Raw genomic sequence first — 27712 nt, 5'->3', positions numbered from 1 at the left:
AGGTCCTGTAGGTTAATATAGTCATTTAATGAGTTCATGTAACAACAGCTACATTTTTTAAATAAAAAAAACCACACCACACAACTTATTTCAGATGGACTACACGTTCCTGTACACATTTGGTTGAAGTATGGTCCCCTTTGGTCGTAGACATCATTGTAGAGATATTTTTTTATCATTCCAATTGAACTGGGCACCCTGATGAAGGTGTTTGAATTTTTGTGTGCATCAAAAATTCACGTGAGGAGAGAAAAACAATGTGATTCTTTTGAGAGGAGTAACATAATCTTCAATCTTACTGCCCCCATATTTCCATTGCAAACGTTCAAAATCATTTTCCATTTTACAATAACAGTAGTAACAGGAGAAGCACGAAAGGTAGAAGGGCTTCATGGAAAAAAGCAGAAGCACTGAGCAAGGAGAGCTTATGTAAGAGAACTTGAAGGAAAGAAAAAAAATGAACAGGAAGAGATGGGAGTAATACAAGGTGAACAACGAATAAATATTAAGAATGGGAACCAGCATGGAAAATTCTGTGGGGATGCAAATGACAAAGGGAACGAGGGAAAGACTAAAACTTCTTCTAGTGGGGCAGATATTCCTGCCATGATTTCAAACCAATCACATTTTAAAGGAATCCAAGTTTGCTTCCACTTCAGACACAGCTGCCTTGCCATAGCTCCCTTTCTTTTGTCTGGCTTGGAGCCAATCTGCACGAGTTACATCACGAATGCAGAGAAAGCTGGCTTAAGGGCAGGCAGAACTTGGCATCAAAACTTGTTCGCAGTCAAGTATCCGCAAAAGAAACCCAAAGTTGCTGCAAAGTAACTTAATACAATGGGAAACAGCAATGCTTTTTTGTTGTTGTTAAACCAAATGTTCCATACAAAAAAGAAAGTATGATTTCACTTATACCCCTAAGAGGTATAAATGCATCTAAATTACAGCAAACAGCAGGAACAGCAATGAAAAGAGTTACGACTGGCACAAACAATAACAAAAATCTTAATGAATGGCAGTTCGGGAGAATGATTTGCTCAATAAAACCAAGACATGTACAAAGACCTGACATAGGAACTAATGATAACCTTTTCCTAGCCTTTTCTTCTTTAAATGGATTAAATATTGTGTCTCATAATAAAGGTATTACAAAGTTATAAACACCAGAGTGAAATACTATTAAACGTCACATGTATCTAGCAATGGGACACCACAGAGTGTGTTTAAGAGATCACTTTAATGGGCATTTGTCAACATTTGTCCTCTAGCAATGATCTTAAATTGTGTCTCTGACACCCTCCCCCCCCCCAACAAACTGGTTATATATGCTAATATTAGGACTAAAATAATTTGGGGATGCTAACTTTTTTAACCACAACAATTTCTCTCCATAATGTTAAAATGACACAGAGCACTGTGTATTCCTGATACACAAACACACAATTAATTTGTCTGCAAAAAGGCTCTAGTGACATTTCATTTTTAAGTGGTTAGTAATTTGTAAAGGAAAAATACAGAATCCAGAGATATATGGTTGACTTCTGAGTCCTGAGTAGTAGAACTCTTACAGGTGAAAATTTAGCCAATTCTTTCTTCTCTCTGAAGTGCCCTATACCTCATAGAAATCAACGCTGGAGAGTTGGCAGGGTCTCTGTAGCAAAGGACGGAGAAATGCAAGGGCTGCTCGGGGGAGGGGGTTGTTTTCTCCCCTTCTATCTGTGAGAATGTCCAGTTAACAGAAATGTAAGGACACCTTCCATTTGCATATAAGCAACAACCTTTTGAATAAATGGCATCTCTTTATGTAAGGAAAACACAAGCATTGTGCGAGAACATATTTGGTGAATATGTAGGCTTTGAGATTTTAAAGAACTCATCAGACAGAATTCTATGAAACACAAAAACTTGCATAGTCCTACACCAAGTTCCAATTCAACAGTTTAAAAAAAATATGCTCAACGTCTTCCATCCTTTGAGACCAACACTGTTTCTGTGGCCTACAAAACTGAGAATTCTTAACTCTATGAAAGCTAAATAAATGCTTTGTTCAGTTGCCAGATATTACAAAAATATTTTTAAAGACAAATTATCCCTTTGGTTATGCTGCCTTGCATTTTCAACAAGCAGATCAGTTCTTTTTGCCAACCACATGGTTGTTGTGTTTAGGACTGTAGTATAATTATTACAAACACAGCTCCTAAAAGCCAAGGCTATTTCAAGCATTATCACAGTTTTCCTCAAAGAAAACATCCCAACTCTTTGAACATCCTGAATGAGTTTTATTAAGATTATCATTCCTCTGTTACAGAAGATTTTCTGGGCCTGAGAACAAGGTCTTTGACAGAGCCAGCCAGCTCCTGGAGTTCTTTCCGGATTGCCTCTATGCTTTCTTCTGCATTCAGGTTGTTATCCACTGAGTCGTCGTCCCCTTGCCCAATCTTCTTATTTTGACTTATCAGCTGTTTCACTACTAACCCCTGGTATTTGACAAGAAGAGAATGCTGATCCTGAAAAATGAAACAAAATGTGGCTACTAAGAAGGCAATATGAGCAACTTAAAATCAAATGGTGGTTGCGTTAGTTCTTAAAGAAGAACCCGCAGTGAGAAAAGCAACTTCCTTCAAGCATAATTATGATCACATCTCAAAGAATCAAACCAAATGAGATCTGTTTTAACATGATTTACACACCGCTTAGTCATCAAAACCTCTAATCTGTTCACATAAAATATATACCAAGATTAAAATCACCTTCAAAAAAGATAACCTTAACATTTCTTCAAAATACAAATGAGTGATCTTATTTTTGTCTAATATTAATGGGCAGATCATAAAAAAATCTATTTTAAATATTGCATCCCGTATTTACAGCTTTCCCTGGAAGACCACTGCACTGTAATATTGCACAGTAGCTGCTTCCCTTAAATTCAGTAGAGCACATACCTAATTTTCTCCCTTGTTATATATAGTTCACACACATAGTTCACTGTATGTGCTTAATGAGAATTCTATGTTGTGGAAATTAATTACTGAACCAGTCGCAGAAATGTCCACTTTCATCCCTCTGCATACATGTATATAATCCTATACATATTTACTTTTACTGATTTCCATACAATTTACTCCTAGAAAGTGTGTACAGGATTTCAGCCTAAGTCAATAAAAATAAATAAATAAAGTGGTTTCTGTGAATGCCAGCATTTTCTCAACTTTTGAAAAGAGGAAATTACAACACTTCTTGGTTTTTCCACTGTAAGTACCTCTGGGATCTTTGTACTTAAGAAAGTAATGATCTGTGGCACACATCTTCCGGGTGCATGAAGCATGCAGTGTGTTGAGAACTGGAACAGCAAGACTGATGTCAGGTGAAGAACGAGAGCTGGATCTTCTGTGACTTTCAGCTGCTCAATCAGAGCTTGTCTGTGTTGGAACAGGATTTGCCTGAGACAAGAAACAGGATGTATGATGAAAAAAGGCTTTTACCTATTTAATTACTTGCAGATTTTGGATAATGGTGAATTAATCTGTAAGACAATGTTCCTTGAAAACAAAAATTTTGGACTTGGACCACAGTTCAAAACTATAGTTCCACTGTCCTCTTCTGGGAGGCCATAACCATAAACTCCACCTTCCCATTTGTATGATCTAAGGCCTTTTAGAGTGGGTGGCATGTTTTTAATGTTTTCTCTCTCCCCATTCCCACTTTTAATAGATGTACTACTATTGTTTTGGTTGCCTGTGGCAAAAAGGAAACAAATAAACTTAGTAATAATACTACTAGTACAAGGAAAATGACGGCAACTTCACAAATACTTTAAAAAGCTGAATACTATTCTACCCATTAACAGGAATGAAAAAAAGGAATTTACTGGTGCATAATATTACCAAGAGGTATGGGTAAGGGCAAAGGTACCCCTGCCTGTACGGGCCAGTCTTGACAGACTCTAGGGTTGTGCGCTCATCTCACTGTAGAGGCTGGGAGACAGTGCTGTCCGCAGACACTTCCGGGTCACATGGCCAGCGTGACGAAGCTACTCTGGCAAGCCAGAGCCGCACACGGAAACACCGTTTACCTTCCCGCTGGTAAGCGGTCCCTATTTATCTACTTGCACCCGGGGGTGCTTTCAAACTGCTAGGTTGGCAGGCACTGGGACCGAGCAACGGGAGCGCACCCCGCCACGGGGATTCGAACCGCCGACCATGCGATCGGCAAGTCCTAGGCGCTGAGGTTTTACCCACAGCGTTACCCGCGTCCCACCAAGAGGTATAGATGCCACCAAATCCACTCATTATACTCTTCTGGTACCAGGCAGTCTCCTACCCAGGTTCTGACCAGACTTGGCTTAGATTCTGCAAGAGTCCTGTGAACTTCAGGTCATGCATTATTACCATCCCATATATTTCTCCAAACGCTGTTGGAAGTGCCATGAGGTTAAGCGACTCTACTGGACAGATTTAGGAAACCAAGACTACAGTACAAGAACATTAATTGCTACTGCTTGCAGAATGATAAAGGGCTTCTATGATGATAATAAATTATGAATACTGCTATTTCTAGCTAGTTAGCTATGATTCCACCAACTGGTCAATGTGTCTTTTCTCTTAAGTGGCCTTAATGTTAAAGCACCTCCCCATTGGTAGCCACGTGGTAGTAAAACCAACTACCTTTAATGAGGACAAATATGTGTAAACACACTGTTGAAGTATCTTTCTGTATTTTTTAAAGGATGCTGTTTCCAATTCCAGTTTAATAAAGTTGAAAGCATTTAATGTCAAATTTAGGACTCATAAGCTGCAAGTTTTTATGTGGTCAATATATATACAAGTCTATTAAGAAATAGAACCCATTGCGTTCAATGAGATGGATTACAAGGTAAGTAGGCAGTGGTTTTTTTCCTTAAAAAATGTTTAGGGGTACTCTCATTTTCTTACTCATATTGAAATACTGCCCCTCAATGAGGCCAAACTTAGATTCACAAGATGTTTAGGGGTATCCGTACTCCTACATCCGCCCCCAGAAAAAAGCACTGTCAGTAGGTATATGTATTCTTAATATAAAAGGATTTTAAACAGCCACAGAATGAAGATGTGTAACTCGTCAAGAGACTTGAATTTAAGTTTTCTCCTTCCTAACTGTGAAGGATCTTAAATGAGCATGGGGTGGGGGTGGGGAAGGCATGGCTAGATACCACCAAGAAAGCTTAGGTCATAAGCAAAAAGCTGGAAAGTATCATTTCTGGAAAATCAACTTACATTAAAGCATATTTATCACCCTATTCCTTCGAGTAGAAAGACTAGTTTGCCAGTGACAAAGCAACGACGTTTGCACCTATCATTCTGAAAAAGTGATCACCTGTAGAAGCCTACGGAGGGAAACTATGTATTGCAAAAATATTACCTTTCTTTCTTCTTATCACCCTTTTTCACCATAATATCACAAGCTTCTGCAGCAGCATCAAGACAGGAAACAAATTCTTCCAAACTCTTCAAAAGAAGCAGAACAAAAAGAATAGCAAAGCTATTAGAATCATAGAATCATAGAGTTGGAATAGACCACAAGGGCCATCGAGTCCAACCCCCTGCCAAGCAGGAAACACCATCAGAGCACTCCTGACATATGGTTGTCAAGCCTCTGCTTAAAGACCTCCAAAGAAGGAGACTCCACCACACTCCTTGGCAGCAAATTCCACTGTCGAACAGCTCTTACTGTCAGGAAGTTCTTCCTAATGTTTAGGTGGAATCTTCTTTCTTGTAGTTTGGCTCCATTGCTCCGTGTCCGCTTCTCTGGAGCAGCAGAAAACAACCTTTCTCCCTCCTCTATATGACATCCTTTTATATATTTCGACAGTGGAATTTGCTGCCAAGGAGTGTGGTGGAGTCTCCTTCTTTGGAGGTCTTTAAGCAGAGGCTTGACAACCATATGTCAGGAGTGCTCTGATGGTGTTTCCTGCTTGGCAGGGGGTTGGACTCGATGGCCCTTGTGGTCTCTTCCAACTCTATGATTCTATGATATTTGAACATGGCTATCATATCACCCCTTAACCTCCTCTTCTCCAGGCTAAACATGCCCAGCTCCCTTAGCCGTTCCTCATAAGGCATCGTTTCCAGGCCTTTGACCATTTTGGTTGCCCTCCTCTGGACACGTTCCAGTTTGTCAGTGTCCTTCTTGAACTGTGGTGCCCAGAACTGGACACAGTACTCCAGGTGAGGTCTGACCAGAGCAGAATACAGTGGCACTATTACTTCCCTTGATCTAGATGCAGCCCAGAATTGCATTGGCTTTTTTAGCTGCCGCGTCACACTGTTGGCTCATGTCAAGTTTGTGGTCAACCAAGACTCCTAGATCCTTTTCACATGTACTGCTCTCAAGCCAGGTGTCCCCCATCTTGTATTTGTGCCTCTCATTTTTTTTGCCCAGGTGCAATACTTTACATTTCTCCCTGTTAAAATTCATCTTGTTTGTTTTTGCCCAGTTCTCTAATCTGTCAAGGTCGTTTTGAAGTGTGATCCTGTCCTCTGGGGTGTTAGCCACCCCACCCCTCCCAGTTTGGTGTCATCTGCAAATTTGATCAGGATGCCCTTGAGTTCATCATCCAAGTCGTTGATAAAGATGTTGAATAAGACCGGGCCCAAGACAGAACCCTGTGGCACCCCACTAGTCACTCTTTTCCAGGATGAAGAGGAACCATTATTATTATCTCCTTTAAATTCAGTGTGAGGTTTTCCACAGGTTGAGAGAAGCTCACCTAATGTGGAGTTTCATGACTTCCTTCTACACACAGAGGTATCTGATATTTTGCCTATATTGTGACCTCCACTGTTTCCCCCATCCCTCTTGCTTTTTTCACACCTATGAATAAAATGCTCACTCTCAGTTTATTTTGCTTACAGTTTGCCTACTCTGAAATTGACTATTAAGGGAAAAGTGAAGAACAAAATCCGTTACTAAATTAAGAATGACAAACCAAATAAAGCTACACTTCTTTAGGAGAGTGGGTGCAGACTGGATGCCTGAAACTTACCTTGCCATTCAGAGAAATGTGGAGTTTTGTTAAAGGACCTCTTGTCTCTTCAGATAAAGTACTCAAAATCTTTTTCCTCATCTATTTGAAGAAGTGTGCAAATCAATGAAGGTAATTTTAGATTCCAATGAACAACATGTTTTGGTCAATAAACTTAAATGAAAATAAGAAAGTAGTCTTAGAAACACTAATCTTCTATGGCAGGGGTCAACCTTATTGGGCCTTGTGACATATTTGCAAACCAGAGGAATGGTCATGGGCACCTTGCACACTGCACAAACCACATTTAGGCTTGAAAAAAGTGATTTTGTTGCACTGCCCCCAGACAATGGGGTGTTTGTCACCTTCCTGACAAGAGCCAATTTTCTCCCCACACCTATAGTGTCCTTGAAGATCACCCCCATAACAATTAGGCTCGAGAAAAGCCTTCTGTTGCAGTTAGGCAGGGAGCAATTTTGAGGGGGACGCATAAGAGAAAGGAAAAGCCCCAGCTGCAACCCCCCACTAACTCAGAATCACCCCTTCTTCACATCAATTAGACTTTAAAGAAGCCTTGTATTGTTGCAAATAGAAGGGCTCTGTGAAATTTAATTGTGTGTGTACGGTGAGGTCAGTATGGAGGGTCACAACCGTGGGCTGAGTTTATTGTACCAGCATGCCCCCCAAAATGCAATTTGCTTTGAAATAAATCAGCTACAATTGAAGTTTTCTTCTAAGCCTAATTTCAGCAGGGGGAGGCACGTGGAGGCAGGACCCTATGGTCAGCAGAGAAGGTCTCTGCAGGCACTGTGCCGGAGACCTACAGACAGGGAGCAGCCATAGGAAAAAGGTCTGTAGGGGTTGTGGAGATCTAAGCTATCTTATAAGCACAGGAACCCATGTCCTACAACAGGGTCTAGGAACCAATAGACAGCCAAATGTTGTTGGACTACAACTCCCATCATCCCTGACCACTGGCCATGCTGGCCGGGGCTGATAGGAATTGGAGTTCATCAATAACACCTGAAGAAGCACAGGTCCCCCCTCTCCCCGTCCAGCTCTACAATGAGGGGGGGGGGAATGAACTAATTGCTTTAAGAATCTGTGAAGATAATAGGAAATAGTATCAAAGTACCTCGGTGGTAATGGCAGTGTAGTCTTCTGCTGCCATCATTTGATCAGCAGCTAGGCAGTTGAAGATGAGGTTAGTGATGTCAGTGCAAAACGTCTTCAGCATGTGCTTGGCAATGTTACTTTGCGTCTCATCTGCAAAACAAGACAATTTGTAAATATTTGCATATTACATTAGCCAATCTAGAGAGGCCTCAGCCTTTTTTCCAGCCACAAAGCATCTTACGCTCTGCTTCCTGCTGCTTTTACAGGTGTTAAAATGTCTGTGGCATCACAATGCATGAAAGACCTGCAAATGTTATTGGAAAGGTCAGACAAGATGTTTCAAACTAGGCCATCTTTTGCTTCAAGCAGAGAAAGCAAATATTAAACTGACTCCTACGGGCAATTCTGTGCAGATCACAAATGGTAGAATTCAATGAACATCCACACAAAAATATCTGTGGTAGACAGGGGGAGAAGAATAGAAACACAAGATGTAAAAAAAGAACAAGTTTAAGTAAATGGATGGGCAGTATCATCACAGACTCTAGTCTAGTTTTAGAGTTCTTTTTGAAATCAGAAACTGCCCAGCAACAGTGTGTTAAACCAGAAATACATTCTGAAGATAAGTGTGTGGCATCCATTACTGCAAGGATACAGTACTGAGCAATGGAACTTCCCTTTCCTCCCTCCACATGCGCCCTGTGCGCTCCCCAAATCTGCTCCAGAGCACTGGTGCTTTAATGGGTGGGCCGGGACACACTGGTGGGTCACAGCCTTCTCTAAGGGGGACTGTAAGAGGAGCACTACCACCATGGAAATATATGGTAAAAGATTGAGAAGCAGATCCCCAAATGCATGTTTGAATGGGAAGGTTGGGTTTAAAAAGCTTAAAGATATTTGCTCTAGTGGGTTGAGGAAACCCTCAGAACAAATTTAAGGTATGCATGGAGAGAGGGGAGGAAGTTCTGTTGCTCAAGCAGAAATCTAGTGCTACTGGAACTATTTACCTAGCACTACCTTAGATACAATCCAAGCTGTACCTGTAAAATGCTTTGCTCCTTTTTCAAATAATCGGATATTATTATACAGGGTGGACACCTCTTCCTGCAAGTCCTTGATGGTCTTTTTCCTGCTAGCTCCAGAGTAAGTGGAAGTGGAGGACATAAATACAGAACGCACAACTTCCTGGTAACTCTTGGTCAAGGGCCTAAAGAACCGGGGCGGGGGGGATACATTAGCAAGAGACTAGTATTTCTCCAAATACTACAGAACCTCAACACAACAAAATAACATGCTTTCCTATCAGAAGTTGAACATTTAAAGCCAAAGGCATTTTAAAAACATCAGATGCAACTTTTTTTGTACACAACACAATGGCTAGAATAGCACTACACAGGCCACTCACATAGCCTGCAGCTGCAGTAGTTAACAATGGCAGTTGGCAACAAAGGAGGCCTGTGTGACTGCTTTAAAAATGATTTCTTTTGCTGGCTTGGAGCTGCTTTTTGTGAGATCAACAACTTTCTGCTGCAGACACATCAGAGAACGGAGGGTCAGCAGGCTATTTCTCAAGGGCCCAACAAGGCCTGTCTTTTGAACTTTGAGAAGAGAAGAAGAGTTTGGATTTGATATCCCGCTTTATCACTACTCAAAAGAGTCTCAAAGCAGCTAACATTCTCCTTTCCCTTTCTCCCCCACAACAAACACTCTGTGAGGTGAGTGGAGCTGAGAGACTTCAGAGAAGTGTGACTGGCCCAAGTTCACCCAACAGCTGCATGCGGCAGAGTGGAGACGCGAACCCAGTTCCCCAGATTACAAGTCTATCGCTCTTAACCACTACACCACACTGGCTTTGAGCTGTCTGCTTTCATCACACTTGGTTAATATGGGAACCTGGTAACATAAGTTTGCTTGATTTCATCTTCCCTTCCATTTTTTACGGGTTGTAAATTTTTTAGATTGTAGTCGTTGATAGTTACTGCATTTTTTTTATTGACACGTAAGTGACTTGGGGAGCCCTTCTGGCTGAAGAGTGGGATATAAATGCTGTGAATGAATGAATGAAGGCCTTGCAAGATGGAACACCGGAATTTTGATTTTTCATTCCGCTATAGGATGTGTTAGGCACTGTTTAAGTCAAAACTGAGATAAATAATTGAAATTACCTTATTAGATGGTCAGCAAGTTCTGTTATAAGCTCTTCAGGACAGTCCCTTACATGTTTTCTTAAAACATCCTCAATCTCTTCTGGTGACAGAAAAGGGATCTCGAGGTGCTTGCTCTTATCTGCAATGATCATGAGAAACATAATTAGTATCTTCAATTTACTTGAAATCTACCGTGTAAGAACACAAAATACATTCCTCTTAGTACCAGGACTCCCACAGGTCACAAAAAATAAGCATGTGCCGACTACTGATATTCACATTATTCAAAATTGCTACTGTATGTTTATGACAGAGCCCTAGATTTTTTCCCTCCCCTTATTTGCTTTTGTGATTGGATTAATTCAGGAGTCATTTGGAAATATCATGGTAAAATGGGCTTTCCCCCCAAAAATTGCTGTTAAAATTATATGGATACACTGTTGCCATTTGCAGTAAGTAATGTTACCAGACACATATCAGAAATGATGCTCTAATGTGAAAAGGTTATACGATTTAAAGCATTCAGGTAAAAAAAAAAAAGGTTTATCCTGGGCTGCATCCAACACGGTGCAAGTGTAAGACAGATAATGCAACTGATCTTCCTTTCCCTTCCTGTAGCTCCCTGTACATCCCTGAAGAACTTCTCCAGAGGGCTGGGGGGACCTGCCAAACGTTGCAGCTATGACGTGCTGGGCTACAGTACATGTAAATCACCTGAAACCAGGTAATGGAACTTTGCACTACCAGAGTGCTAGCACGTTCCTCCTCACACTTGCAGCCCCATATTAAAACAGCTCACTAAATTCTCTTCATCATATTTTTTTTTTAGTTCTGTGCTTGACCTTGATTTTTGCTTGAAGTAGAATTTCTGTGTTATCATTAAAAGGATTCATGTCACAATTCAAATAATTATCTTAGCGAAAAAGATAATCATACTAATATATCTGGATACCTTATAGGAGAATATTTCATTACAAACTCAGTACTGCATTCACAAAACTACAAGGATTAGGTTACTATAGTAGAATAAACTACAAACTTGAGCTGCTTGTTTGTGATTCCTCATCACTGTCAGCATCTTTTCTGCCCTTCTTCTTGGCTTTCTTGATCTTAAATTCTCTGGCGTTTCCTCCACCGCTACTTTTCACACTTCCAGTGCCCTCTGGTGGAAAAACTACTTGATTAGCATTACAAGTATTACTAAGTCAAGTGATGCTTTGGCAAATATAATGAAATGAAACCAAAATCCTTATAAAAACAGAGAAAATACTAACCCTGACTATACTATGAAAGGAAACAGGAGTTACTATACCTGGATGCATAATCAAAGAAAGACAGAGCTAAGAGTATAGTATTTCAATATTTGTTCTAATTTCTACTTCATCAATAAAGTAAACTGATCCTTATGAAAATGTGACTCAGACTTAAGTCAAATAAAAGATAACGGTAAAATGAAAGAAAGCAATGTCCACAGCAAGTTCCAAATCAAGATGAAAGGAAATGCATTTAAGCTGACTGACAATGAAATTAACACAGTTCAAGCAATGCTGAACAGAAAATATTCATGATTACTGTTTGCCTTTTGAACAGAACTATCATCTGCACATTTTATTTCAAATGACCCTAAACCAACTAATTGTAACACTTGGGCTACAACCCTATGCTCACTTTGCTGGGAGTAAGCCCCAATGAAATCAATGGGTCTCATTTCTGAGTAGAAGACAATTCTATAATTGCAATTTGTGAGTGTCCCAATGCCACATGTTAAAACAATAATGTAAAATTCAAGTGTAGTTTTTATTTTGGCATACAATGGGTACTCTGTTTTGGAAGAAAAGCATTATATCAAACTTTGATAAAGTTTGTTAAGAGCCACTCAGCATAAATGCCACTATACAATCACAACTCTGGTTGATCACATTCAAGCTATTTGAAAAATTCAGTGTATATAGTTTCTAAACTCTAGCAAATGCTTTTCATCCTCTCATTTGTAAAATGAAATTACTCAATTAAATGAATATTCCTTACTTTAGACTACAATCCTATGCACAGCTTCCCCTGAGCCCCATTGAATAGAGACGAGCTTACTTCTGAGTAAACATGCATCATATCGTGCTATCAGAACACAATCATTAACATCCTGACCAAAGCCTTATGGTTTGATAAACAGACTAAGCAATGGTAACATTATGTATATAAACGTGTGACTTGACATTTGCATTAATTACACGTTTGGGGTGGGGAATGCTAATAAATAAGAGAAATGGCTATAAAGACAACACTGGTATAAATTCCTTCCATCTAATTACAGCTTTAGAGTCTGCCTTATATAGTGCTGTCTAGAGAGCTTCTATAGCCACCATGCCCTAGAAAACTCTGTTCTCTTGGGAGCTTTCCCCATCAATATGGATTTCTTGCAAACTCAATACTGAGTTCTTACTGTACATGTTAATATTCTTCCTCACAAACAACTAACCAATGTTTCTCATTGAGTCAAGTGTCTTACGGTGGCCAAGACTACATAAATAAGTTGCGAGTGGTGATGGTGATGATGAGAGGAGCTGTTCTGCTTCACATGTCCAGCTACAGAGTATAATGGCAGAGTTACCCTGCTCCCTCCAACAATCTTTTTCTTTGCATTTCCTTGAGCTGTGAAAACTTGACAATAGTCAGCAAAGAAGAGAAGCAGTACTCTTTCTTCCCAAAACCTGCGTCACTATTGTCAATGCTGTAATGAGGGAGAAGTCCTTGTCATGCCAACAGGACAGCTGCCAAACTAACAAGAAGAAACTATGGAATCAGTAACCAAGTAACTTATGCCTCCATTTTCTTACCTGCTGCTTTCTTTCTTCTTTCATCTTTCTTGTCTTTTTTACTTGAAGAAGCATTTTCTACAAATGCAGACTGCTTCAGGTCCTCTTCTGTGATTAGGTGCACAGGGTTATTTTTCATCTCCTAAAATGAAGATCATACATGCACCTGTTCATGTGAGATGCACTGGAACATACTGCAAATCCTTAAGGTTTCTGATACTATCTCCCCTCCTGTTTAGCATGGATGTAATGTCCCAGACACTCATAAGAGAGTGCAACACATGAAAGACACATACTCAGCTAATATCTGCATGAGGTATCCCATTTGTCAGGTCCTAGCAGAACACTATTACCTTAAACTTAGACACCATCCACTGAGCTGTGCTGGTTTTGATAGGAAGAAGATATGCAAGAAATAGAAACAGAATAATCCCATTTTTTCCTATTTTACTCTGAAATGCAGCAACATATCTCAGTTTTCTTTGTTGTACTCTCACCTAGAAATAATCACTAGACAACCTTTCCTTGCCACCTGCTGTTTTGTTCTTGATTATCACAGTAGGAAAGCCAAGAATCTGACAGTGACTGGCTTGAGATATGGAATATGGATGTACAAATTCAAGGAATATGAGCCAAATGTGATGGCATCCCAATATTCTCCCAAAATGTGTTGCACAACACTTACAAAACAAAGGTGTCATTTTTAACTATAAGCAAAATTAAATGTAAAACACAATGATGGACAATGCTGATTCCATGGGTAGGTAGTTCAGCTCAAAGACATAAAAACATCATTACTATGTGCTAAAGCCAGGCTTGCACAACATGTGACTTATCAAGCTGAATGCAGCCCGCCAGCCAGAGATTGTTCTATTAACTGCAAAGACAGCTGGGGAAGGAGAGAGCACCTGATAGGCCACACTGCATTACTGGTGAGCGGAACTGAGTTTGGTCGGCTGTAACTCATGCAGCCCTTTTCTAAAACAATGTGCCCAGAAACAAACCTTTTCAGCTTTCTGGTGCATCAGATCACTAAACAAATCAGCACAGCTGTTGATAAATTTCTCACTGACTACATTAGTGTCACCAAAGACCAGAGTTGAAGGTTGTTTACTGAAGGATCTCATCACTTGCTGGAGCAACATGCTGGCATCTTCTACAGAGAATGAACTTGGAAGAAGAGGCTAGGAGCAAAGAAGCAAAGCCAAACAAAAACCACCGCATTGTTATTTATTGTTCAACCAACTGGCTACAATATATACAGAGTTGTTTGTATAACTACCATGCATGATATTCATATCCTGGCACAGAATTTAGCAGTCCTGAGATTATTTTTTTAATACTGCTAGTTTTTACAGCTGCAAGAAAAGGTTTGAAATGTGTCTGAACGATGCCAGGTGAAATCTCAAAAGTATGAGGTGAGGTGGGTATTGACTACCCTGAATAACTTTCTGCAGCAGAAAATAAATTATGCACATCTCTCTGCATTGACTCAATCTGCAGAGTTGATACTCACTGCAGAAATCAGCTTTAATAAGGTGCAGAATTTAGGTTACCTTGATGCAAAATCCTGCCTGTCTACTCATTTAATCTTTGTCTTGTGTTAGAGAGATGAATAGGTGAATAGGTGGATGAATGTACTTTAATAAAGAGGATTTTTTTAAACCAGAAAAACTGAAAATGTAAAGATGACATTGAGAGACGGGAGGTTGGGAAATCAAAAGCTTTTTGACAAAATAAATCTTTACAGCTTTTTGTAAAGTGTCAAAGCCGTTTCAAGCTACTTGCCATGTTTGCATTAAAATAATGTACAAATTAAAAACTCCAGGTAGAATATAAAGCCAGGTAGAATATAAAGCCAATTCAAAAGGCATTTTATAACCTGCAGTATTTGATAACAGGAGTCTGTGCCCTCTGCCTGGATGATGACAGATAAACATGTAATTCCCTGTTTCTAGGGAGCTTGTTGGGAAAATTATTACTGCCACTTTGTACAAAACTGGTTTCTATCTATTGCAGTGAAGCAACTGTGAGCTAAATATGTCCACAAACCTACAGGCAAGTGGTGTGAAGAATTTTAAGCTGGAATTACAGAATGTTGTAAAACACACAAGTGTATTAGAGTTAACCTGTGAATTCAGTTAGTGGCTTTATCACTCTCTATCAGTGCTGCCTGGGCCATAATTTATTTCCACTTCCAATTTTTCACACTACCTTTGGTAAATTAAAAAATGCATGTGGCACCTATTCGGAGGAGTAAGTATGCTTTCAGTCTTCAAAGCTCTATAGCTCCCCCCGCCACACCCGATAAGGAACAGTTTCTATCACCAAGCTAAAAGCCGCTTTTGGATAAATGGAATACAGGAATACGTACTGTCTATTGAGACATAAAGCTTGATAGCAAATCTTTTTTTGTTTAAGAACTGAAGTCCCATCTACAAAAATAGCATCTCAAGGAGTATTAGATTCTGCCACATCAACCCTAAGCTCTTGCTCAATATTGATTTGGCAGAAATTATGCTTTGAAATTAGGGCTTAATGCTTCTCAAGCTGGAACAAGCGAGACTAGCAAGTGATGACCTTTCAACTGCCATGTCCTTGCAAATTACAGTAATCACTGCCTTAAATCTGTGGTGTATAATTTTCCTCTGTGTAACTGCATATAGACAGATAATTGGTCCATTTGGTTCTGTGCTGCTGGCAGTGACTGGCAGTGGTTCTACAGGACCTCAAACAGGGTATCTATCCCCCATGACCCCACCAGGAAATGCCAAGGATTGGACCTGGGTCCTTCTGGAGGCAAACGGTTGTAATGTAGCACTGTGGTGAATGTTTGGCAGTGCAAGGATTTCCCTTGATTGACGGAACATTCTGAAGTCTCTTACTCCAAACAACCTTGAAGTTTGCTCAACTCTCAGGAGATTTGGGGATGACACATAGTGTGCACGAGGGGGGAAATCTACTTGCGCTGGTGCAAGAAGTTCAGTCATGACCTGTGCTGTGACCCCTTTTGAAAAATAAAGCCAGCAGAAAAAAATGAAAAGCAAAGAGCATACCGCTATATCCACCCACGTTCCAGAGCTGATGGCTTCATCCACGGAGGCCTCCACTTGATCCACAATTTCCTGACCAACACAAGATGATTTCAGAAACAAGAGCTGCAAGGACTTGTACCTTTTCTTTATGTAGTTCACAGGGTCTGGGATGCCAAGTCTGGACAATGCATCAAATTCTACAAAATTACAGAAAGTCCTTGACTTTGAAGAAAACTAAACCGAAACAAAACAAAACTGGGGACAATGGGCTAGACATCTCTCGGTGGACACTAACTACCCTCTTCGCAGCCTCTCTGTGGCTTTTGTTTCTTGCTCACTCTGAAGCAGTAGGGAACCCAGGAACTGGTGTTTGTATGTTAACTTGGTAAAACTTGTCAGGTGGGCAAGGGAGGGTGCCTTCCACAAGTCTGCTCACTATATCACTCCCCAATAGGAGAAGCTATCTAGCCTCCATTTTCCCCAATACAACAGCAATAGCTTCACTGAATGGAATAATAAAGAGTTGGGATGGCCTTGTCCATTCCTTGCTGTCCCATCATGTGTGGATTGCCATGTGTGGATTCAAGAGTGGGACTAGGTCTGCTCTTCCAAACCTGCCCTCTATTACCAAAGCTTACAGCTTCATCCAGGACCAAGGAGGAGCTCAGGAATTTGTCCTTCTTCCAACCCAGGAACTATACTAGTGAGCAGGGGAAGGCGATGTTCTGCATTGCATTATCTCCTGCACAGGTGATGAGAGGTGGAGGCTGGTTATTAAGGGGAGGAGGGTGCTGCCCCACAAAACTTAGTCAGACCCCAGCTAGTTGTCTTCTTACTCCCAGCCAGCACAGAGGCTGGCACTGTCCGTCAGCTTTCTCCTCCTTAGTTTTAGTGATGCCCTTGTAGAACTCAGGAGGGAGGAGGATGGGAACAAAATCAGAATTGGCTCTGTCTGTTAGTGGCTCTGCCTACTGCTAACCTTCCTGCCCTACCAGTCTCAATGGGCACCAACCATTACTGATGAGGAAAAATGGGATACATGAGGGTCGGAGGGAGGGGGAGATCTCTAAGAAATATGCTTCTCTTGACCAGTAATTATCAGAAAGAAAAGTTCATTCAAAAGGGGTAAGTTACCTAAATAACCATTTTGCTTGAAAAATGAATCTACCCAGTTGCTCTGTGTTCTGGAGTAAATGTCAGGGATAAACACAGCCTTATCTTGCCTTCCACCAACCACTGTGCCTTTCAAACGTCCAGTACTAACAAGTTCTTCTAGCATAGCTGGGAAAAGAAACAAAGCAGCCACAGCATTAGAAATATTTATGAATATGTGATTAAAAATACAGGGATTACAACCACAACTCAGAGGGATGTATGCAGGCCTATATTTTTTTCTGGGCAAGTTAATTAATTTGAACACACAGACACACCTAGATAGATAGATAGATAGATAGATATTAAACTGTTCTCCTCTCACCTGCTTCCTGTAATACAGTACATTATATATTAGGTGGGGAAGTGTCACAGGCCAAAATAAATGCAAACTACATTAAATGATAGTGAACAGGAGGGGCAAACAATAATGATGTGTAGTAAGCAGGAGCTGGAATAGTTTAGGTAGTGCATGCTAAGGACTGCAGAAGTCTTTTGGCAATGAGGCAGGCTTATCCCTATAAGGCATGTCATGCAATGCCAGAACTGTTTAACTGAAACTAGCTCAGCACAGACCACACCTCCTGTGCTGGTCCCCCAAAACAAAACAAACAAACAAACAAACAAACATGAAAGATGCATTTTAATGGGTCAGTTTCACTTTGCTTTCGAAAGAAGAAAAAGGTACGCAAGCTTCAAACCTTAATTGCCTCTTACTTAACACTTTCTGATATTAATTACAAAAAACATCAGCATTAAATAAGTCTGAATAAAACTCACAGTAAAGCAGATGCTCCTGAAATCCATGCCGAGTTATTAGGTTAATTATTGGCGTAGGTCTAAAGAGAAAAGTGATATATATATAAGAAACCAGGACGCTCATACATAAACACTTTGGGCAGGATTCAGCACCTGTGAAAATCACCCCTCGGTTGTCCCGATCAATTTGCCCATCAACAAAAGCCCTGTGGAAGGACTTCCATGTGTGCAATGGGACTCCCCCCCCCCTTTCCCTATGCACAACCAAAATCGGTTTTGGGGGGCTGGGAGAGCCCCCATAAAAGCACATGGGGGTCCTTCCACATGGCAAGCCAAAATGTTTGTCCTCATGGAACCATCGCCTTAGCACAACAGTGAATCTCTCCTTAAATTTATCTTTATTTATTCCACATCGAGCACCAAGTTTGTGAATACTGGAATAAAATAAATTCCTATTTTCTACTTCATAAACAGAATACTGTTAGAATATGTTATGCAACCACTAATGCCTTTTGTTTCTAGTTTTTTTCACTGCTAAAGGCAAGAAATTTTTGGAGATTTTGCAGGGAGGAAACGTTTAAGGTTGGGACTTCAGTAGCTGCGTAAAGATTTGGAATTTTTTATTGGAAAAGTTGGAGAATGTCCAACTTTTGTCTATTTATGGGAGCAGATTCTTTGATGAAAAGCCAGAGCCAAAGTGATGCAGTTGCCATTGCTATTGTAATTAAAAACAGTTACGTTTGCTCTGGAAAATTTAATCTTGCTTTTATGCAGGACGTGTCTGCATATCTCACACAAGGAGCAGATAATCAGAGCTGTTTATCCCAAAACAGAAACGTGTCTTTCAATTTACCTGGTAATGGCAGTGAACAGACCACGGATCCGGGCCCGATGCCGTGTGACAAATGCATCTGTGAAAATCACTCCTCGGTTGTCCTGATCAATTTTCCCATGGATAATTTTGCCCAGGCGGATGGAAAATGCCTGAGAACATAAACACAGCAATTAACTGGAGAAGCTATTTGACGTTGCACTGTTTTTACATTTTGACTTTATGCTGCTTTTAGCAGGCTTTTAATACATGCATGTGGATTCAGCCTTGAGACAGGATTTGATGTTAGACTACAACCAACCATTAATCCACCACTGCTTCTAGGTACAGATAAGAGATCCCTCTTCAGAACTTGAATGCTCAAGAAGACAATTAAGCCAACGTAGAGAGCCTTACATTCCTGCTTACTATCATGGGACTTGATAGTAAGGAAGCTCTGAAATATGGAACACATTATAGCACTAAGGTTAAGTTTTTGCAGTTGATGGATGCCTCCACCATCTGTAGTCCTACTGGTACATTCTGAACAATACTCAATGGATTCAAGAGCGATAAGTGTTTCAAAAATTTGTGCAACTTGGAATTATCCTTCTGCCTGAAACTTTGGCTGTGCTCTGTTTCCCATCTGTCAATGGCAGCAGATTTCTAAAACCTTTGGTCTGCATTCTTTTATTTGGATTTCATCTTATTTATTCTAAAATATTTCTGTGCTTAAAAATGAAGGTCTTTCTGGCAAAACGCCATTTAAGAGGTAGAAAGGCGGGCTTTCCAAACTTGGGCATAGTTCCAGGGCCCCAATCAGATACATTTCAGAGATTATTGGAGACAGCCAAGATGACTCAGTTAAAAATCTTAATAAGCCTTGTATGCAACCTTGAAATCTAACATAAAAGGTAGCATGTTTTAAAACAAATGTTATGAATGAATGAATGAATGGTACCCCCAAGCCAAACGCTCTAATGTTATTTCAGAGCCACCTCCTCATATCAGAGTCTTGCAGGAGGGAATGTTGAATGAATGGAAGATTGGGGGCCAAACAGGGAGAAAACCTTGAACTGCTGCTGCCTTATCGATGAAGCTGTGAAGTAGAATCCTGCTGTGTTGTTCTTGTTTTTCAAAGCAAACAACAACAACAACAACATGATGTCCAGAAGGCAGGAATCGACACCTATCATTCTTACATAGAAATCCATGTTAGTACTGAGAAAAAACATGTCATGTGGCGGATCTCTGACCAATTTTGAAGTATAATTAAGGTTCTTGCATCAAGATCCTAAGAACTCTTGTGCAAAACAATATGAACTTCAGTGACAGAATACCTGACGTTGTACCAGTATTAGATCACACGCAATTACATTACTTGGTACTTTGCATAACCTGACGTAAACAGGTTCTCATGTGTAAATAAGACATAATGTAGCCCATTTTACTTCCTAAGTTGAGGCCCTATCCAGTGTTCCCATTCTGCTAGTGCAAGAGACTTGGGTTTGCAGAACAGAACTTTCCTCATTCCTCTTTTGCCTGTAGCCCTCTGCATGCCCTCAAAATAAACTCTGGAGTTGGGGGACCCCAGAAAAAAAATGGGATGAACACAGGGGGAGGGAAGAATTGCAAGTGCTATGCCGTGTTGTAGCTATGGGGGGGGGGGCGTAGTTGGTTTTTTGCCCCAGGTGAAGCCTCCAGAGGGGCACCATTGAGGCTCCCAGCCTCTGTGTGTGTGTGTTTGTTTGCGCCAATGCATGGGTTGGTGTGCCCAACTAAGTTTTTAACCTAGGTGAAATAAAGCCTAGTTTTGCTCCTGGTACTATGGATACCATCCTTATTTTCCTCGTATGTTAATTTAGGGAAATGCATTTTTGCTCATCTGGCTGCAAACCAACACACTGGGGAATCAACAAACGCTTCCAGTTTCTACAGCCCAATGGTCTGTGCTAACCAATGACTACGGATCTTAAGAATTTTTTTTGCCTTTTCAGAGAATCTTACTGAAGTAGTAGATCAGGACTGCTTCACTTCCCTATTATTAGACATAGTGGCTGCCAGGAAATTAGATTCAATACTGCAGTCACAGTATTTAGAAACAATACGCAAATTAAAACCATGATAGACTTTTAAGTACCATAAGAAAAGGCGTTGTCAAACTTAAATCACTAGCTAGTGCATTTGATACTGGAACTTATTATCATAATAGTTACGAGAGGTGAAATATCACATGCTTTAGTGAAAAGTTGGCCATTTTCATATTAATTACCTGCTTCAAGAAATCTCCAGGAAGGTCATATGCCTTGCACAAATCAGATATTTTCACTTGCCCAGATTCCTGTAACTTGTCATTTGTTTCTTCTGCTATCTGATCTAGGTAATTCCTAATATAGAAAAAAAGGAGTATAAAATTCCAAATTTGCCTTGTGAGCTGTAACATTATTTGCTTTTAGTAATCCTATATACCGGTAGTACTATATGAAAACATTAAGTGTGTGTTGCGTTTACTACAAACTTTGTAAAAGATGTGATCATTCTCCCTCAAACAGAAGTTACCATTAGCTTTCATGTTTTACAAAACTGATAAAGCAAATGTAATTCTTCATAGTGTTCTGTTGCTTGATATATCTCCTATGAAGCTCATTTCTAAAACTTAAAGATTGTAGGCTGATATTGGAGTTTAAACTGAGCGGCACCCATATCTAATATCACAGCAAACATATGGTCCATGTCAGCAATAGAACGCTGCATATATACTAGATATAAACTGCGATTTAATCAGGCTGTCATTATATATAGGTAATTTGCCCAAGGCCCATTTAATCCAGCATCCTAATTCTCACAGCTGGCAACCAGATTCATATGGGAAGCCTGCAAGCAGGACCTGTGTACTCTCCATTTGTTCTTTCCAGCACCCGATTCTTAAAGGTGATACACATTACACTAAGTAGTAAGAGTTCCTTGCACACTGTGTCTCTCTTTCAAACGACCCAAGAGGGCAAACTACTTGCTACTGATGCTAAGGAGTCTCATCCATCTCCTCTACACACACTGGCCATAAAAGGGACACAAAGCCCCCCCCCCCACCTTTTAATTTCCAGAGCTTTTTCTGTCTTTGTCTCAACAGTAATGAGGAAAGTTTAAATGCCTTCCTTTGCATTAGCGAGCATAAAACAATAAAGTGGTTCTCAAATGTTTGTATGACTTCAACTGCTCAGCTTGTACAAAAGCAGTGGAGTACATTCTCAGTCACAATGCATAATTATTGGCTTCCATTTCCTCATTCTGGATTAATCACATCTAAAAGCCCATTACACATTTACACTGTATTTAATCACTCTTGAAAGAACTCACTCATCTATAAGCTGCCCCAATACTAGTTGAACTGTTCGGTCTGATTTGACAAGGTCATTAGCTCGGTTTTCAATATGGAGCAGATCTACATTTACTACCTGCAAAGGGGGGGGGGGGGGAGAAACAGGTTAGCATCTAGAATTCAAAGCCATCATCTACTGTTAAAATGGTACACTTTCACATTCACAAACCATTACACTCTAGCTACTTTTCAATAATTCAGATACAGGTGTATCTTAACTGAAAAAGAAAATGTGATATTGGAAAAGAAAATAGCAATCAAGACAAGTTAACACACAAGGTAATAAAATCTCTAATTATTATGAAAAGCTTCAATTTAGCTGAAGCTTTTCAGATGGAAAAAGGTTAGCAGAAATGAAATATTAATTCCCTGTCTCAGCAATCAGTCATTGTTATTTGTGCATACTGTGACATTTAAAAAGCCCAACTTCCTTGATAGGCTAAAACAGGCTTCAAAAATTAAAACAAGTGTGATGGGGTGCTTATGTTGATGAACAGTGCGATTATGTTGCTCCCATTCTCTGTGATTTTATAATAATATATAAAATTACAGAGAATGTGAGCAACATAATGGAACCTACAGAGACACCACAGTTTGTAAAAATGAAATATAGGTTAGCAGCTAAGTGTTTATACTTTACTCCAGAGGTGGGGAATCTCCAGGACACCGGACAATTTGGCCTGCTAGGTCTTTCCCCCAAAACCATGCCCACCCAGCTGACATTACTGGTGGGTGGGTGGACAGGGTTTAATGCTGCAATGACTGTGCGATCCTGTTCCCAACAGGTAACAGGACTGTGTAACCTAGAGGTAGGATTTAATCTCCCCCCCGTCAGCTAATTGCAAGATTACAAGACTGGGGACTTAAAAGGGAAGGGGGGGGACACCCTCCCATACACTATTCAGTAAGTATTTAGGTTTCCATACGCTACCCACTTACCTAGGAGTAAGCCTCACTGAACACAATGAGACTTATTTCTGGGTACAAAACCATTCAAAACAAATGTGTATTTCAAATTGGCCCAATTAAGCACAGATAAAAAGAAATAAAAAGTATTTATGCTTAAAGCAAGTTACCTGTTGCAAATCAACAATGTTTACACGACCTGTAACAAAAGAAAGAATATATTAACAAATAGATTTTAATGCATAATACAGAAAGTCATAGATGAAGTACATTATAATGAACTGTTTTATTACTCTTTATATTTTGATTTGAAACTTCAAACATGGTTTAATGCATGTTGTCTGGGAATTAACCCTGCTTGCTAAATGGAATTTACTACCATGAAGTGTGAATAGGACTTCCTTTATACATAATTTTTCCAGCATAGTTGCAACTGCCTCTAAGTTTCTTGCATATTTGTCCAATTACATGTAAAGGCATCTACACATGGAAGAAAGTCATGCCACTTGTGTAGAAATCTTTACACATACCTGGACCAGCATGGTGTTAACTATAAAGGTGGTGGCAGCAGCAACATCTGGAATAGCAAAGAGTATTTTGCAGGCACGCTCCAGATCTTCCATGCACGCTAGTACCGCAACTTACATCAGTGGAGGGAAAGCTTTCAAAAAAGATCTATACATGAAAGTGCCCCCACTTTGAAATGAAATTGGAAGAGCTTGTGAAAAGAGTTGTGTGCTCATTAAAGTGCACAAGAGTTTGTATCATTTGCACTATGGTAAACTCCACTGAAATAAGTCTGTTAATCTGCATAAAGAATAAGATTTTTGTTGATGAAGCCTGCTGCTAGCTAATGCTTTGTTCTTAAACTAAACAAACAATGGCATGAAAACCCAAAAGGCCTTTGCCTTTATTCCTGTACTCAGCATGAAAGGGATGCTACAACTTCAGATATCAACTGATACTTGCCAGGAAGAAAGCTCCCTCAATTATTCTTTTCCTCATACCCTAGGAGTTTAATTGTTACCAGCAGTGGCACAGCTACTGTTCAAATCCAATCTTGAGTGAGGCAACTAGCAACTTCCAAAATGGGGAAAGAGTTCATTTTTTAAAAAAGAAAATTGTGCCAGGGTGGGGTGGGGGGTAAGAAACCCTTCTTCTGATTCAAACCCATGCCTCTCATGGGTGCTTTTTATGAAAAATGCAAGGGATGGAATAGCTAATGACAGTTTGGCTCTTACTCACCTTTCAGATAAGACTAGACAGCTTTGTAAATACAACTGAATTCTCTGTTACAATCCTGTCTCCAGTTTCACTTAACTTTTTACACTGTTTTTTACAACTTTCCCATTCAGTGCAGACAATGTATGTAACACCAGAATAGTGCTAAACTGTGCTTGCAATTCCACATAAAAATATCCTACATACTTCTTGGCACTTCCTTTTAAATGATAAATGAACACCAAGTATTCCAAATTCAGCAGCAGCTTGAGAGGTAAGTGGAATGCCATAGAGGCTGCAGTCCTATACCCACGTACCTGGGAGTGAAGCCTATTGAACTCAATGGAACATAGTGTTGAGTAGACATGTATGGGACTGCAATGTAAAGTTACCTAACATTACCATTATTAGATGAGCCCTGGGTTCCTTCCAAGCTAGGATTCTGCCACTAGCAGTTTGGACCATCGGAATTGCTGCTTTTGTTTTTCACCCCACCCCTAGCTGATCTTGAAGATATGTCAACAGGAGTATCTTTCTAATGGTTATTTTACTTTGGCGAGTCCATTCACACTATGAAATAGTGTTAGAATCATGACCCTTAAATGTCTCGATGGCAAAGATACATGTTTCTATGTATTTTTATTTTCCCAAAGCAAATTACCTTTAAAGTTTCTTTCTCTATAGTTGAACTTGTAAACATATTTAGAAATAATATTTTTTACACACTTACCACCATGAACATGAAGTTCATCACGGATCTCTCTGCTAATCTGCGCAGGAGTAATATACTCTTTTCCATCAAGAGTATGCACCACTTCCAGCTGTTTTTCAGCAATCAACTTAGAAACAATCTCTATGCAATTACGTTCCGACAGTCTGCATACATAAAAGAACAGCAAAACATCTTGCATGAGATCCTGACAACTTGATTTTAAACAAGTGCTACTTCATTTCTAAGACAATCTGGAGAAGCTTTAGCAATCTATTTATGCCACAGAAATTTTCAGTTAAGACAAGTGTTTCTGATAGATTGACAATACAATCAAATTATCCCTTAACGCTCTGTCTTACTGCAAACAGAAAGCAGAAAGGTGAGTTTCACTACCACCACACCATGCTTACAGGTTAAGCAGGGATTCTTATCAATATTAATAAAACTGGGAACGTTACTAGGGGTCTGTACTCCAGATTAACTGGTGCAAAACGGGCAAGAAAGTTGTTTATTGGGGCTGATCAAACTTTGTGGAGCTTCATATATACTGATTTCCAACAGCTTTCTTCCCACACCTTAGATTCCAAGGCATTTCCCAAATACCAGGATAGCAACTTGTAGGTACATTCGACAATGGATGCCCAATGCCGTTTTCACAGAATTACTGCAGATTTTTTATCTTCAGCAGATTATATCAGAACTTGAAATGTAACATCGCATTGTGTTTTTGGATAATATTGGTTACCATTCTAAATGCACTGACACTAATTATGAGTAATGGATATCAATGGATCTTTTTTTGCAGATAAATGGAACAGAAGTTTGTATTGTATTATATGGCCATTCCACAAACGAAAGCAATTGCCAGCCCTTATCACAAGCTCACAAAAACACTGTCTGCTAAATATTAGACCTTGTGGACTGCCATGGGCTTTTCAGTTTTATATTATTATATTAAAAAACAATACAAAACAGTATGCAGTAATACATATTCTGAAAATGTCCAAACATGTATGTCAAGTCATACTTTCTTAGTTCTGTTCTCATATACTGCGCACACACACACACACACACAGTCATATTCAACCGTCATCACAGTAATCAAAGGTCCAGTACAATTCTTTCAACGGCAAAGCCTGCTAAAATAAGCACTTTGACGAAACTGCCAGAAATGATTTTCAGGTGGCCCAAGAGTTACCCTTTTTGTGCTTTCACAGCAACATTGCAAGTTGCATTTTAGTGAGCTGGTGCAGCCCTTTAGCTTTACAGTACATGCATCTTAAAAGACCCACAAACGTATTATAGTACTGGGATGCAACTTCCATGGACTAAAGAGTCCACTTCATGAGGAGCAAGCCGAAAGCTTATTCCCCAAACAGATACGTCAGGAGCTACAAGACCCTTTTAAGTGCTTCTGCTGCAAAGCAGGCAGACACAGGAGATCGATATACCAGGAAATAATAATAATTATAATAATTTATTATTTATACCCCGTCCATCTGGCTGGGTCCCGCCAGCCACTCTGGGTGGCTTCCAACAAAACACTAAAATACAATAACCTATTAAACAGTAAAAGCTTCCCTAAAGAGGGCTGCCTTTAGATGTCTTCTAAAAGTTTGGTAGTTATTTTTCTCTTTGACATCTGATGGGAGGGCGTTCCACAGGGCGGGTGCCGCTACCACGAAGGCCCCCTGCCTGGTTCCCTGTAACCTGGCTTCTGGCAGTGAGGGAACCGCCAAAAGGCCCTCGGCGCTGGACCTCAGTGTCCGGGCAGAACGATGGAGGTGGAGACGCTCCTTCAGGTATACTGGACCGAGGCCGTTTAGGGCTTTAAATGTCAGCACCAACACTTTGAATTGTGCTCGGAAACGTACTGGCCTCGGGCGCTTGTTCAAATGTTAAATGCACGGGGGAACTGTTGACACGTTTGCAGGATGCGTGGGAAAGGGCGGCAGCAGCAGCAAAGCACGGATTCCCAGGGCGGACAGGATCGCTGCTGCTGCTTCACTGGCTCCTATGCCTTTGGCAGCAGCACCTTTAGCAAATGAGCATTATCCGGGTGACATTTTTCTCTAGGCCAGGAAAAGCTCTAGCCCCGCTGTACTGCATTTCTGGATGCCAAGGTTGTCAAAAGCAGAGCACGTGGTGCGGGGATGAAAACAACAACAGACAACCCTACTTAAGAGCATTACGGCACTAAGGTGAGCAGAGACCCCTTCCCTGCTGAAGGGCTGCGCCGCTTCTAGGAGCATTACGGGTCGTGGCCCAGAGGGACGCCGTTGAAGCGACTGCTGCTGAGCAGGGAATGAAGGAGCCTCGGGCTCGTCGCGCGAGATACCGTGGAAGGAGCGAGATTCGTCCGCGCGAGGGGGGCTCGCGGGTGGCTCCTCCCCTTCTCCCCTCCCCCCCCTCACCTCTGAGTCGCCTGGGCGAACTGGGCGGATTGGAACTGCTGGGACAACTTCAGGATCTCTTCCCAGGTAGCCGCCATGGTTGCCCCGCGTCCGAGGAGGGGGCGGGGAAAGGGGGGGGAGGAGGAGAAGGCGGTGGCGGCGGAGTGGGAACGGCGAGGCCTCTGGCACTCACACGTCAGCTCAAGAACGTTCCGCGGACGGAGCGCGGCGGCGGACATTCCTCTGCCGTTCCGGGCAGAACGCGATC

The 27712-nt window shown here is 40.7% G+C and overlaps 1 protein-coding gene across 1 annotated transcript; it reads right to left on the bottom strand.

The window, feature by feature from the left end:
• Positions 1 to 8: 8 nt before the first annotated feature.
• UFL1 (UFM1 specific ligase 1) lies at positions 9 to 27712 on the bottom strand. Its single transcript, XM_083497660.1, has 19 exons — positions 27466 to 27712; positions 25070 to 25215; positions 23289 to 23317; positions 22191 to 22288; positions 21106 to 21220; positions 18876 to 19006; positions 18044 to 18102; positions 17246 to 17392; positions 16133 to 16308; positions 14081 to 14260; positions 13098 to 13218; positions 11303 to 11425; positions 10282 to 10402; positions 9157 to 9323; positions 8136 to 8266; positions 7022 to 7102; positions 5398 to 5483; positions 3260 to 3440; positions 9 to 2507 (listed from the first exon to the last, which is right to left on the bottom strand). The coding sequence occupies exons 1-19, from the start codon at positions 27681 to 27683 to the stop codon at positions 2292 to 2294; spliced, it is 2526 nt and encodes an 841-aa protein (XP_083353786.1). The 5' UTR covers positions 27684 to 27712; the 3' UTR covers positions 9 to 2291.

Source organism: Podarcis liolepis (assembly GCF_965112155.1).
Source record: "Podarcis liolepis genome assembly, chromosome: 3".
NCBI classification, from domain to species: Eukaryota; Metazoa; Chordata; class Lepidosauria; order Squamata; family Lacertidae; genus Podarcis; species Podarcis liolepis.
The sequence above is the reverse complement of the archived record's forward strand: the minus strand, read 5'-3'. Positions and strand labels throughout refer to the sequence as shown.